Genomic DNA, 15,044 nt, shown 5'->3' with positions numbered 1-15,044 from the left:
CTTAGACCTACTCAAACATGTCATCGAAGATGTCTGTTTGTTTTTTTTGTTTGTTTTGTAAACAAGTCAAGTGAACGTAACAAAACAGTCAATCATTCTCAGTGCAAACCACACACTGCTTTAATCCTCTTGATGCCACCAGGTAATTATGTAAGACATTAGTGATTTTATCTCTGCCTTATCAGACGACGTGTTTTACATAAACAACGATGAAGAGCAGAGTACAGTACACTACTGAAGAGCTATCATAGTCACCACTGAAACACTCTCACCACTAGACTTCAACTAAGGCACTCCTTTTTGCTTTTTTCAGCCATTCATAAGCTGACTTGCTGATGTGTTTTTGGTCGTTATTGTTATGCGGAACCCAAATGTGCTTCAGCTTGAGGTCACAAACCGATGGCCAAACGTTCTCCCTCAGGATTTACTGGTGACGAGCAGAATTCAAGGTTCCGTCAATCACAGCAAGTCATCCAGGTCCTGAACTAAACTGCAGCCCCAGACCATCAAATGAACTGAAAAATGTGATTAGCCACAGTCAATTCAACAAGAGGGCAGGTGCTTTTTCAAACAGGGTCAGGAAGCTTTGAATCATTTTTTTTTTTTACCTTAATAAATCAAAACACCATTTTAAAACTGCATTTTATTTTGACTTAGTTATCTTTGTCCGATCTTTACATTTGTTTGATGACCTTAAACATTAAAGTCAAGTGAGAAAACAGCACAAAAAAAAAAGAATTTTAGATGGGGGGGAACACTTTTTCATGGCACTCTTACTAACAACACTCATATATTCTACGAACACTCTCATGACCACAACTGAAAGGCTCTCATATAGACTACATAAACACTCTCATTTACACTTCTAAAACGCTCCTGCATACACGAATGGAACACTGTATGAAAGACCCTCATACATACTGATGAAACACTTTCCTCACACACTACTGAAAAGCTCTCATACTGGAAGAGCTGAATTTGTTTTTGCTCACACAAACACAACAAAAATGCTCTCAAACGTAATACTGAAAGGCCTTCACACAACTTGCTGTTTTTTTTTTTTGCATGCGACTGAAACATTTACATACACACTAATTGAATGCTTTCACACATGCAAAAGAAATGCTCTCTCACATGTATTTTGGCTCGGGCACACTACTATTAATTGTTGTCCACTCATATACTGTATACCATTTAAAAACTCACATGCCGAACTGAAATGCTCTCCTATATATTAATAAAACACTCTCATACACAATAATGAATTTTTTGATTGCACACACTGCTGAAATGCTCTCATACACGGTACTGAAACGCTCACATATATCCATAAAACTGAAAACTCTCATAAACATTACTGAAACAAGCTTGTGTACATTGCTGATTTTTTGCACACACACACACAGGCACAACAGCATTTTATTTTTTGCTCATGCGCACAACTGAAATGCTTTCACACCATAACCTGAATATGAAAATACACCAGATGTGAAATACGACTGGTACAGCATGTTTCTTATCAGTCTGTTGAGAATGCTAACTGCTCTGCAGACAGCATGGCCGGTTAGCTCAGTTGGTTAGAGCGTGGTGCTAATAACGCCAAGGTCGCGGGTTCGATCCCCGTACGGGCCACTGACCTTTTAGGGCTTAGCTGTAGGTGGGTGGAGACGAGTCATATGTCACAAGGCAGTAAATAAACCATCTTTTCTAGGGAAAGCCAACATACTTGGTTACTACTCAGCGACAATAGCAGTTACAGTTTTGTCAGTTTTGAACATCCTAAGTATTAATTGTTCAATGTAATGTTATTGATATAATTGTCTATATCAAATTACGAACGTCAGGTCTTTCCAATATATATTAATAGCCTATCCGACATCAATAACTGACGAATAATCATTGTTTCAGGGAAAAGGGAAAGCGCATCTTTGTTTACGTTTTACACAAATTGTTTTTGGATAAAGGCAATTATTCTCCTTTGACCTTTGGATGACCTTTGTTCCTTATGTTGAGTATGCATGATCATTCGGTTGCTCCCCATGACCATTCTAAGACGGTGATGTTTCTGTGGGAACCTGAGCAAATGTCGTGGTAACACAGACAGTTCCGGGAACTGTTTCAAGCTTACCATTAGCTTACCACAAGCTTTGTGGCACCTTTCCAAAAGGATGACATTTTATACAAATATTTGCATTTATGTGTGCAAAGTATTTTAGGCTATTGAGGAAAAGTCATCAAATATCAGGGGCAAAAGAATGTTATTTAGGGTTTTATTCATTTCTGTCAAATCAAATCTGATCAAATTCGACCCGAAAAGTAATCTAAGTAAGGCATCCCTTTTCGTTTTTTATTGATTTACCTGTCCAAAAGTCCACCACTGGTTGATGGACGCATCCGCCTATGTAAAGCACAAAACTGAGCTCAAAATATGACATTACATAAATGCAAATGTTTTCAAGAAATCCGAGGGTGATTGACAGCTGTCTCTCAGTCTGCTGAAATGAGAATTGTAAACATTTTTTTAACCACGAACATGAATTAGTGACAACCATGCCGTGTGTGTGTGTGTGTGTGCGTGTCAGCCAGATGATGAGAAAATGATTCGTTTTCACAGTAAAAGCAGCATGTTAATGATCAGCCCTCAGGTTTACCACATGCTGACTTGACGAGCGTGTTTAATGGTTCGCAAGCCAATGAAGTGTGTGAAGAGCCTCATTACTGGGCTGCATCTTGACGTCGCCCGCTTGCGTAATTGCGATTAGACAATTATTTTTCCAGCTGACTGCCTCGCTCTGCTGCTCTTGAAGCGGGTGAAAAGTTCAGTGTGACATGTGGCAGAGGGGGGAGGTCAAAATGAGGGGGTGTCCAGAGCTCGGTTAGGTTTCAACCCACAAGTTCGTGTAGTATCTCCTTGGTTTTAACCATTGACAGACATTACTTGATTTATTACTTCACACAGCTAAGGGAAATTCTGGAAGAACTGAGCACAGCCTACATTTTCATTTTAGATTTGAACCTTAGACCTCTCGACATTGTTGTCCACTCATATGCCGTATACCACTTAAATACTCACACGCAGTACTGAAATGCTCTCATATAAATGACTAAAACACTGTCATAAATAATAATGATTTTTTGGCATTGCACACACTACTGAAATGCTCTCATACACGCTACTGAAACGCTTACACACATACCACTGAAACTCTCATAAATACCATACAACTGAAAACTCTCATAAACATGACTGAAAAAAGCTTGTTTGCAGAGCAGTGACTCATGGCCGGTTAGCTCAGTTGGTTAGAGCGTGGTGCTAATAACGCCAAGGTCGCGGGTTCGATCCCCGTACGGGCCACTGACCTTTTGGGGCTTAGCTGTAACATGAGACATGCAAGTAACATGAGACACGACAGTAAATAAATCATCTTTTCTAGGGAAAGCCAACATACTTGGTTACTACTCAGCTAAATGAATGCCTTTAGTCCCTGCTACAATAGCAGTTACCTTTTTGTCAGTTTTAAGTATAAAGTTTTTTGATTTAAGTATACATTTTTCAATGTAATATTGTTAATATAATTGTCTATATAAAATTACGAACTTCAGGTCTTTACATCATTAACCTGTCTGACATTAATTACTGACGATTAATCATTGTTTCGGGGAAAAGGGAAAGTGCATCTTTGTTTACCTTTCACACAAATTGTTTTTGGATCAAGACAATTATTTTTGCCTCATGTCCTCATGATGCTGGCCACCCCTCAAACGAAAATGGTAATAAATACAAAAAAATTCAGTATTAGGTTCAGGTTTCTGGGGAAAAAAAAAAAAAAAAAAAAAAAAATCGCTGAAAAAAATAAACATTATTTCAGGAAGGTGATGTTATGTAGTTTGTACAGAAGTCTATTTCTGCCTCTGATTCAATGTGAGGAGTGTGGGAGTTGCTTCCTTAATTAACAGACAATTGCATTTGTGCAAGAATTGTACGCATGACTCCAACGGAAAACCATGTTGACTGACAAGATGATGTATTAGTGTTGGTAGGTCAATGAACAGCGAAGGGCTTCTACAAATGATAAGGAACAGCATGCAAATTTCCTCTGTATGTGTCAAACATTTAACCCTCTAATGTACTGGAGGTAAACGAGAACCCACATTTTAGAAACAACTTTTAAGATCTTTGTCAAGGTGAGGCTATTGTTTTCGAGAGAAATGATCGAAGTTCCTGTACGGGCTAACCACAATTCATCAGCCCCTATGTGAGAGTGCTGCTGCAAAGCACTTGGAGCACAGCGACAGGAAACCAGTTTGATCACTGTAAATGAACGGCGACGTGGCAACCGGTCGCACGAGGGTGGGCGGCGTTTCTTCTGTTGCTTGGCAGCAAAGTTACTTGGCTATGACTCAATTTGGAGACACTTGGACTTACCGCAAATAAAATGACACTGTATTTCGCTGTCTTTTAATCATCGTGCAACACACTGATTCTGCATTCATACCAAATGCGTTGGCGGCGCGAGTCAATTGAAGCCAACGTAGTTTGGGCGGGCGGGCGTGAGGCGTTTGTATCGGTGGGATGCGGAGCAAAGCACCGAAAATCCGCCCATTCATCGCGGCTTTCTTTAGTTATTTTACAGCAGTTGAACCTTACCAAGATGGCAATATTGTTTGTGTTAGCTTTAGCACAATGTCGACCACTTGATTGCGATGTCAAAACCTTTGAAAACCTCGTCTACTACCAAGCAAAGCCCCTCCCCTCTGCGATGTGCGCGAATGAACATTCAGGTTTCCAATTTCCCGCGGTCAAACGCCAGCGAATAAAGCGAAGCGGAACGCTCATCCGCGATTGGTGTGAAAGTAGATAAACCGAGCACAAAACTGAAATGAAACAGAAACCCTGAAACTCGAGGTTTAAGAGATGCTCTCATGGTACTTGGAGAGCTCAAGTATTTTTGAGGTGGTACATGATGTGGGAAAAAAAAATAGAAATGGAGAAACACTGGTCTAAAATATTAGTGTATATTGTAATGTGTCAATGTGTTTCTGAATTACTTTGCTCTTATTGTTTATTATTTTTTCTTTAACGCTTTTTTCTGCGCTTTGAGAGTCCTCACCCGTTTTTAAGGCAAATATGAGGTCATCAAACTCCTGGGACTCCTCGTCGGCGGTGACCAAGTTGGCGTTGACGAAGCCGCCCTCGGCGGGGTACGTCCCCATCACCGGACTGGGCTTGAAAGCGCTCGTGGGCTGAGTACTGGTCCTCAGCGATGCACGCTCCCAGTCTGCTGACACCTGGCAAAAAGTCATCAGGCACGTTTTTGGAATATGGTCCTTATTTGGCAGGCACTTTGCCTCACTCATCGATTCACCATCCAAGAAAATAGGAACATGACACAAATACAGGGTGAGGCTGAGGAAGGTCCACTCTTATCATCATAACACTTTCACACACACTGTGTCAGTGACGCCGTCATGTTTCTGTGATGAGTTTGGGTCAGCCAGAGTACGCATCGTTCAAGCACCCTGAAGGGTTAAGAACAAGGCCACAGTGAGTTCATGGGGTGAATGGGAGGTCACATGGGTGTTCGACTTTTAGGAGGTTAAACAACCAGCTAATAACTCAAGCACAAGACAAAACAGACGAGTCTTAGGGGGGGAGGCAAAAAAGTTTTGTACTGTAATCCTTTATACCCGTGACAAGTTTGGACTGGTGTGGCTTTGCCTCTTTATTTTTATTTGTTCGTGTGTGATAGTTGTTGATTCATCAACTTGATTTTTGGGTGTAGATATTATTCCAGCAAAAGTACATTTGAGTTTTGAACAAGAATCCACCCATCTATTTTCTGTACCATTTATCTGAAGTGACTTTGGGAAAATTGCAGACGACACCCGGGACCGGTTGCCAATCAATGGGAGGGCTTGACAAGAACTCATTCTCATTTAAGAGACTACTCAGCTTGACTTTTATAGCCATACATAAACTTGTCTAACCTCCTTTGTACCACCACACCCTCAGATTGTCTTCCTTCATCCACCTCATTGTCCGCTCCACTCGTGTGTCCAACGCGGAGGACAGCGCCTTAAGCTGTTCTGGACCCTGAGCTCATTTACATACAGAAATCTATTAATGGATTTCATCTCTGTCCACTTCAGCATTTTTTATATTTTTCAATTTAACTAAACTTTTATGCGTTTTGCAATTTTCTCTGTTACTTATCTTTTGTATTGTGTCACTGAGTGCTCGGAAAGACTCCTGTAAATACAACACATTCTGCTTACTATTATTCATGAGGTTATAAAGAAATGATCCCATATTGAGAATGCAACCAATTACAACCAAATTCGTCAGACATTTGACATCCATCTAAGTTCAACCAGGACAATTTTGTTTAACATGGTTATATCATGTCTCAGTGGAATTTATTCAGATCAAGCTGTAATTTGTTGTTCTTATGAATTATTTCTTTACTTCAAAATAACACCTTGTTTTATCCTCGATACTGTAGATCAGGGTTGTCAAACTCATTTTTGTCAAAGGCCACATAATAGTTTTGGTGTCCCTCTGAGGGCCGTTACCACTGTGAACTGATATAAATGTATGATCGCCTTATATAAACACATATAAACAACAAATTGACGGATAACTAGTTTTAAAAATCACAAGTCAGTAAATAGTTTCTTCGGCTATTTTTCAATGTATTTTAAAGGAGGGATTGGTAATTAATGCTTGCAATATCTCATATGTAGTGTAAAAAGTGGAGACAATATGAAAGAAACATGTCATGTCAACACACATGATTTCCCTTCGCCGGCCACATAAAATGTAGTCACGAGCCAGATCTGGCCCCCAGGCCTTGAGTTTGATAGCCCTGCTGTAGACAGAAGCTGATAACGCAATGTTTTTCGAGATTGTGCTCTCACAGTGCTCTTATTTACTACTTTTTCATTGCAGAGTTTCTACTTGCCCCGGTTTGGTCGGGTTTCCATTTCAAAATAGTACCACGGGAAATTGCAAAAAAGCCAATGAACATTTCAATCAAAATGACACACACTAACACACAAGACAAGGGTCTCTTGTATTTACCCAGCAAGAAGACAAATTATATTCAAGATGAGACTGAGACGATTTTTTGGCGTGTCATAATTTCACATCAATTTTTTTTCAAGCTTAGAAATACCTGTGTAGGTACTCATAGTCTTGCCAAGTGGTGTGGGGCTCTTATCTCTCTCAAGCTAAATCCTGGAGAGGCAGAAGTGTGCTTTCATGAATAAAACAAGATGAAGGGATTCCTGTGAGTGGAGGGACTTCTAACTCTCTCACTCTTCCTTATAGGGCATTCTCCAGAGCCAGGCTTGAGGATACAGAGCCAGTGTAGAAGTGGTGGGCGCCTTTGTGTGTACACTGTACACTGCCTCAAACGCAACAACATTGCGTGGCAATGCCAACTGGTTGTAAGAGTGAGGTTGTACAAGATGAGTGGACGATGACCATTTGACTGTTTACACAGCAAGATGTTACATAATGTAGATCGGACTGTGGCATACAGTAAATGTTCCCTGTGCAGAACAGCGCACTCAACTGATGTGAGAAATATGTGAAGGAGGAGAGGTCATGGGCACCTGGAGACATGGGAATGAGGGCCTGGGAACAATGGGGGTAGGGGGACAAGAGAAAAGGGCGAGTAGGGCAAGGAGTGGTGACTATTCTGTGAAGAAATTTAAGAGGAATGCATCCGTTTTAGTCAAGAGTCACACCAATGATGATTAATTTGTGACATTAAGTGACTCACGTCTTTATGTGATTTTGTGGTAAAATTACAAAAATACGGGAACATTTATGAGAATAAAGGCAGGACAATAGTCATAACCAATGAATAAATTCCACTGAAACTGGAAGTTCATTATGCTGTTTTTTTTTTCCTTCAGAACCTGTCACAAAGCAGAAGACATATTTCATGTGGAATTTAGAATTACATTTGAATCTCTGAACTGTATTCTGGACCTTGACCAAATATTCTAAAAAGAAAGTCACTGAAGCCCCATAAAACTTTGGTGTTTAATGGTGTTTAAAGCTGTAGGACTATACACAAGTCAATTTTATCATCAAAATTAACATTCAGCCCTCCTTTTCTTTTTTTAAAGCAGATGTCAACCCAAAATTATTTATTTATTTATTTATTTTATTTACAATTATATTTTGTATGCAACCCCACTAGTCTAAACTTGATATTCTGATTAATACTGTGTTTATGGAATACAAATTAAGCAGCAAAATCCACCTATTTTTATCCATCTTAGCTCCAGAAAAAAGGTGAGCTGTGATTGGTTGTTACCTGTGCCCTGAGCAACTGTGATGTCATTTTTAGTCAACAGCAAGTAACAAAATGGATAAAAGTGGTGGACTTTTCTTCTTAACTCATATTCCACAAACGCAATCGTAATCATGCGTGTTTAGACTTGGGGGCGCATACAAAATATAATTGTAAATACAATTTTTTGGTTGACTTCCGCCTTAAATGGTAGTTTTTCTTTTTTTGACTGGCGAGCGCGAACTTGAGATGCAAGCACCAGAACTTGAAAAGTGACTCAACTCACTTCACAACAAGCAGCAATTTGGCAGACACAATTAGTAAACGATTCTTCAAGAAAGAAGCTTCACTCTTTTTATGACCACTCCTAATTGAAGTTTACTGTCAAACTAAACATAAAACACAGATAATAACACTTTGTATATTTTTTAAAAAAGCCACATAGATTAGCCTTTCTGGAAGCTAGCATAATGCTAACACTGAATACCGTCCATGTGTTCCACATTTTTAACTCAAAGTCAACTGGGATAGGCTCCAGCTCACCCGAAGCCTGATAGAAAATAGATGGACGATTTTTTTTTTGTTGTTTACATGATTTGATACGCTAATTGATTCAAAATTGGGGGTCGATGAGCATTCCCGAATGGAACGTATGCACACTCAGAAGTTGATGATGCCACAAAGAAATGTACAGAAATGTCGTAACTCTGATTCATGTGTTTGTGTGTTACCTCTTCCATGGCGCTGATGAGGTTTTGGGTTGATTTGTTGATGTCAGCCCCAACAGTGGTAGGCCCTCCTCCCTGATAGGCGGAGTCTGGACTGCCATGGCCACTCATTTCCACGTTGTAAGTGGCTTTTGCGGGCCAACACAGCTGGTTGTGCATGACAAAGTAGACTACAAACACGTACAGTCCCTGTGAAGCAAGTGACGGAGGGAAACAATTAATGGGCATCAATTAATTCCTTTTGCTTCATATAACTTCTGTTTCCGACCAATTTTTTTTTTTTTTTTACTTTACTTGCATCTTAAGAGCTTCACAGAAATAAGCATCTGTTCAAACAGTGGTAATGGAGGATTACTTCATCCTTGGGACATGACATCATTGGTGCCCTGGTATTTGTGCTTCCATCACTTGCGCAGCATTACCAAACCCTCCTGGTCAAACAGTGCCAGGATGTGAATTACCCCAAAACACAGAGGTGCCAAATACCGCAAGGCCATCTTATATTTCACGACACCCATCACTGGGCGATGACTGTAGCCGCAGACATAGATGAAATGCTTGAGGGGGGAAAGGAACAGTAAAGTGTGAATGTGCACGCATACAGGTGCATGGATGTTTAACCCATTATCTTTCTGTCTCTCTGTGGTTAGCAGAAAGAATCCACAGGGTATTACGTTTTCCCATTGCTGCATCCTTTTTCCTTATTTTCCACGCAAAACAAGCCATAATATAATAATTTTCTTTCTCAAAACATACAAAAAAATAAAACAGTTGTTTTTAGAATCAACTAATAACATTTGAACTCATAATAAATAGAAGTCAGAACACACCTGCCGCCATTTAAAGTGCCTCTGATTAAACTTAAATATATTTCAGATGTTCTAGTAGGCTTTTACTGCCTTTTTCTTTTCTCAGCAGAATATGAAGGACACCCAAAAGTGTTCTCGGGTGGGGGGGTAGAGGTTGACCTTGTCGGACTTTGTTGGTCAAATTAAAACATTATAAATCCATTTCTTTTCATGACGTTCAAATCAAACTATACAGTTCTTCTTGTACTCGCTGCCTGAAACCATGTGTCATCAAGGTTAGACGCCAGCCAGGAATGCATCTCCATGGTCATAAAAGCAACATGGGTGATTATCATCATTAGCAGCATACGCAGCCAATAGGAACAGGCTTTAACACAGGCCTGTTATGTAAGTGTGCCCTGATCAGTCGAGAGAACATGCGCTTAGAGAAGGCCAAACAGAACAAATGTGAGATGTAAGGCGGTGGAAATGGAGGATAAAGAGGGAGGGAGTGCAAACAAGCAGATCAAGTAGATGAAGCATATAGTAACTATATGCCATTTGACATTTGAAATGCTTCAACACCACCGTAAAGAACACACCCAAACGCCACTTTGCACAACTCCTTTTTCCTGCAACGACTCGCAAAACAAGCTCATTAAACTTAATCGCTGGCGTTTCAATGAAGTCACAAATTGTACCGCGTACAATACTTTCCTCCTCTAAGCCCAGATAACACCCGTCCCATTTATTTTTTATTTTTATAAGGTGGAAAAAAGTTGAATGAATACAAAAAGAGAGGTGAAATTGAATTGTAAAGCAGGCAGGTTGCAGCCTGGCTGACATGAACAACTGCCATGATACAATAAGGTGAGTCAAAAGGCGCTAAATAGAGGAAAGGCTACTGGGATTGGCTTAGTCTCATTCAGTCTGCTGTGTCACAGATGTGGAGCAATAATTGATATGGATCAAGGGAAAATGGGAGTGAAGAGAAAAAGGGTGATACGTAGCTACTCAGCATCTGACTGATTGAGTCACACTTGCCAAACAACACGCACAAGTATTGTACAGCAACATGCAGCTGTTTATTGGCACTTATTAAAAAAACGCTGGGAGGTGTGCCACACAAGCACATCAACAACACCGAGAGTAAACAGGGAAACATTTCATAATGGAAAATTCCAAGCACGATTCAGAAGAAAAACAACACCCCGGATCGAAATAGAAGACAAGACAGTGTTTGTTATTCTCTGTAGTTTTGATGACTGCAAATAAAATTATCTTAAAAATTATTTTTTTCTAAATGCAGTATTACAAAAGTCATTGTCATGTAGTGATGTTCGACATTACTACAAACTAGAAAACTAATTATAAACAAACTGCGCCTTCACATACGGTATCTCAAGTTACCTTTCCCCATTGAAATGAATAGACATATCATTAATCTTTTCCAGCCACTCCCAAAAACTTTTTTTTAGTAAGAAAAATAACTCTCTTTAATATTGTAGTTATGAAGAAATGAATAGTTTTGGGCAGATTTTGTCTTGCTTCAATTCAGTGGACACTAGGCTGCTCCTTCTCCGACGTACAGTACCTTGGCAACCTGGGTGCAGTATATTACAGACTATGTTTACATGCAGTCAATATTTGGGTTGAGGTCAAATTTACATTTTTTGAAATATTCGTAATAACCCATTTACATGTGTGAGCGGACAGAATTACTCTCTATTACATGTTAATTGTGATCACGTGGGATATCTCGATGTAAACCGTGACGTATGGATAACGCCATGATGCAAATAGATGCCATTTCCGGTTACTTTGTACCGTCAATAAAACATATTATATTCATAGAGGGTGACATGGGAGTGATATTTCATCCTGTACGGCGAGTAAGCGGCATCATTTTAAGTCCAGAACTATTCCATAAGTGTCAATGTCCCGCCAGTTACAGGGTGACAAACAGGCTTGAGGCTTTACATTTGAAAGCATAGAGATGTTGGAAAGCCAGGACAGAATGGGCAACTCAAACGTTTTCAAAAATGTGACATCGTTTCAGTTGAGGAATGTCACATCAGTGTTCCAAGACTAGAAAATGTCCTGTTTTTTCCTGGCAAACAATGACCTTTGACTTTTAGGATCATGGTTACACTATTGGCCAGAAAGAAACGATTGCATGATGTCACCGATCACATTAGCCGTCTGGAAGCTCAAGCTTGACATCACTGCTCCTTATCTTGCGTTGGTTCCAACAAAATAAATTTACTTTGGTGCCACACTGTTGTCTTTTACACATATATGCCACATATCACCAAGAGCTACCACACACTTTTACAGGCGCAATACGTCTGCAACGCAGTGACGAAAAAAGAAACACAAACAGTCAAACTGGACTAGGAGGTAACAGGGAGGATGATTAGGTCCCTATTTTTTTGGGATGGATGTACATTATTCTCCCAAGATGCAAGGTCTTTGCATAACAATATATCCATGTGCTAATTTAAAAAATAAGCAAAATGAAAGGACTTTCCAAGTCCAACACTATTTAGTATTTTAACAGAACTGTTCACACTATTCCAAGTCCGCACAAATTGAAGAATTGCTCTCGGTACTCTGCACAAGCAAACTCCGTCACACCGCATAAAATGCACCATACAGTATTTTGTGTTACTTTATGCTATCTCCACTTACTCCTTACGATTCTTCATCTCAACGTATTTGATAAGAACCTTAATCAACATTTAATATACTTTACCAATTTGACCGCTTTATCACATCTTGGTGACGAAAAGCGGCACTCTTTATTTCACCGCTACTCCTCGCCTGACATTGATAGCGGTGATAATGCAACGGGCAAGAGCATCTGGCTCGCCAACGATTTTGAATCAAGTAAGCACACACAGTAAGAAGATGGAATAGTCCAATGCATGAAATGATATGAAATGATAAAAAACAGGTATGTCAAATTCATTTTTTGTTGGGGGCGACACCGTAGTTATGGTGTCCTTCGGAGGGCCGTAATGACGGTGAAGGATCAACTTATATAATTACATATACACAACAAATTGATGGATATCTAGTTTTGAAATTAGAAGCCAGCAAGTGATTGTTTGTTACATTATTTAGCAATTTATTTTAAAAGGGAGGATTGGTAACCAATAACAATTTGCAAGAAACGTGAAGTTGACGTACATGATTTGCCTTCGCGGGCTACATCAAATAAGGTTGCGGGCCGGATCTGGCTCCCGGGCCTTGAGTTTGACACCTGTGATCTAAACGGATTTGAAATTAAAACTAAAATAATAATAAGTGCCTTAAACCAAAACAAGTTCATCTGTTTTTTTCTAGATAGCTTGGGGGCCGCTGGAAATCTCCGGACCGCAGACAGTGCCCGTTTGCCTTGAACAGAATCCTCCACAATTACCTGCATTCACAACTCTTCACAATATTTGTGTAAATGAATGAACAGCTAAACAAATATTAGGTAAGTAAATAAGCTAATGATCTCACCAGCAGGCAGTTGGAGATGATGTAGAGGACAAGCATCCACATGTGCTTGTAGCCCATATGAAGTCCTGCCCACAACCACACCAGAGAGACGAGCAGGAACAGGTAGAGGACCAGCGGCACCTCTGGAACACCAAGCCAGAAAAAAGTGACAGGAAACGGTATGAAGACACAAGTAGTAAATGGAAAATTACATACAGAACATATTTTACAATTTTTGGGTGTGGTGGGGAGTTTGTCAGGGTCTGATTTATGATAAGACAAAGCATGGCCTTTTAAAAGAGCAATATGAGACTCAAACAGAAGTTTTCTTCTGTCTGCCAATGAACGGGGCGCCATTTTACCAGTGTTGCATCAAGAGGTAATTATGAGCAAAACTACTGGAAAAGTCGCATCCGCAAAAGCATCAGAAATGAGAATGGTGGAGCCGCCCCTCAAATGTGCGGCCGTAGGGTTCCTTCCTTTTAATCCTGTGAAGCTGAGAACGTATTGCAGCACCTTAGATAAGCCTATAGTGATGTGTGGATTTGAAAGTGACCTTGCAAACTGTCCAAATGCACTGCAGAGTCACCAGCCCGTGTGCAGAACAGACTGTACACTTCACTTCACAAGTAGGCTTGAAACACAGCGCCCATGTTTCACTTTGGTGCCACTTCCACCACCTTGTCAGCTTCTTTCTCTATCTGCTTGTGCTCCGTATCCCAGTGCAAACTTTTCTTTCCTCTGTCTGTCTGGCTCCTTCTAAACCATCACTGGTTTCAGAATGTTCTGTCTCTTACTCTCACTCCACTAAACTCTTTTTGGACTTTTCTGCTTCCTTCTCTCTCTTTGCACATCTGTCTCGACTTCCTCCCTCCCACCCCAATTTTGAGTTTTCCAACCATGTAAGCACATTCCGAAGCTGAGATGGAACTGTGCTCCCACAGAAGAACAGCCAAGCAGTCGCTCTGCAAACGTTGGGCTGACTGCTGCTACAGTTGGGCTGCAACTAACAAATTATTTTAATTATCCATTAATTGGTTGATTATTTTGGTGATTAATAGATGAATCGGATAAAAAGGGCATGTTTTAATTTCCATCCCTTTACTCCAAAAAACAGATGTGATTTAAAACTGAATACGCACTAACAGTTTAATTATGATTCAGTTACTGGTTTGCTCTCTAACATGTCTGAAAGTAGTCAAGAAATGGTTTCCAAAGTTAAAGCAGATGTTTCAAACGTTTTAGTTGGATCAATCTGCTGCACGTGAGAAATCTGACAATATGTACTGTTGAGAGACTGAAATTCTGAGGATTTGGACAATATTAAATTAAACAAGGTCTCAAAACAATTCATCGATCATTATAAATAACGACACTGGTCATCAACAAATTTAATCAGAGATTAATGTTTTATGCGTCTCCCAGCGTACTTTTGACACTGTTTCTTTTCCTAGCACAGCAGCATTTTTTTTTAGTTTGACCTATAAAAGTTTGTGCAATATGGTTTTTCACCATGCGTTGTAATTTATAGCTATAATGTTTCCGAAAAGAAATTCCACCTGTGGCTGACACTAAACCCTTAATTCATAAATATTACTGAATATTATACATTACTATATTACTTTTTACATACATTATTATTATTATTGTTGATGATGATGATGATGATGATGATGACGATGATAATGATGAAATCCTACTGTGCTCTAGAAAAAAAATGAGGATAGATACGG

General features: G+C 39.8%; 1 protein-coding gene and 2 non-coding genes across 6 annotated transcripts in view; 2 read left to right on the top strand and 1 right to left on the bottom strand.

Moving 5' to 3' along the window:
* Nucleotides 1–15,044, bottom strand: part of adgrv1 (adhesion G protein-coupled receptor V1) — a 103,759-nt gene that overhangs the window by 468 nt on the left and 88,247 nt on the right. For all 4 annotated transcript variants that reach the window (XM_086030440.1, XM_086030442.1, XM_086030439.1 and 1 more), the window contains 3 exons: nucleotides 13,333–13,454; nucleotides 9,038–9,223; nucleotides 5,112–5,289 (listed from right to left, as the gene is read on the bottom strand). In XM_086030440.1, coding sequence (XP_085886566.1) covers nucleotides 5,112–5,289; nucleotides 9,038–9,223; nucleotides 13,333–13,454 — 486 coding nt within the window. The remainder of the gene's footprint in view (nucleotides 1–5,111; nucleotides 5,290–9,037; nucleotides 9,224–13,332; nucleotides 13,455–15,044) is intronic.
* Nucleotides 1,559–1,632, top strand: trnai-aau (transfer RNA isoleucine (anticodon AAU)). Its single transcript has one exon. It is a non-coding gene; the product is annotated as a tRNA-Ile (tRNA).
* trnai-aau (transfer RNA isoleucine (anticodon AAU)) lies at nucleotides 3,282–3,355 on the top strand. The gene has a single exon. It is a non-coding gene; the product is annotated as a tRNA-Ile (tRNA).

Source organism: Filicampus tigris, chromosome 5 (assembly GCF_054856515.1).
Source record: "Filicampus tigris isolate MCC_2025a chromosome 5, RoL_Ftig_1.0, whole genome shotgun sequence".
Classification (NCBI taxonomy): Eukaryota; Metazoa; Chordata; class Actinopteri; order Syngnathiformes; family Syngnathidae; genus Filicampus; species Filicampus tigris.
Note: the sequence above shows the minus strand (reverse complement) of the source record. Positions and strands in the feature narration are given on the sequence as shown.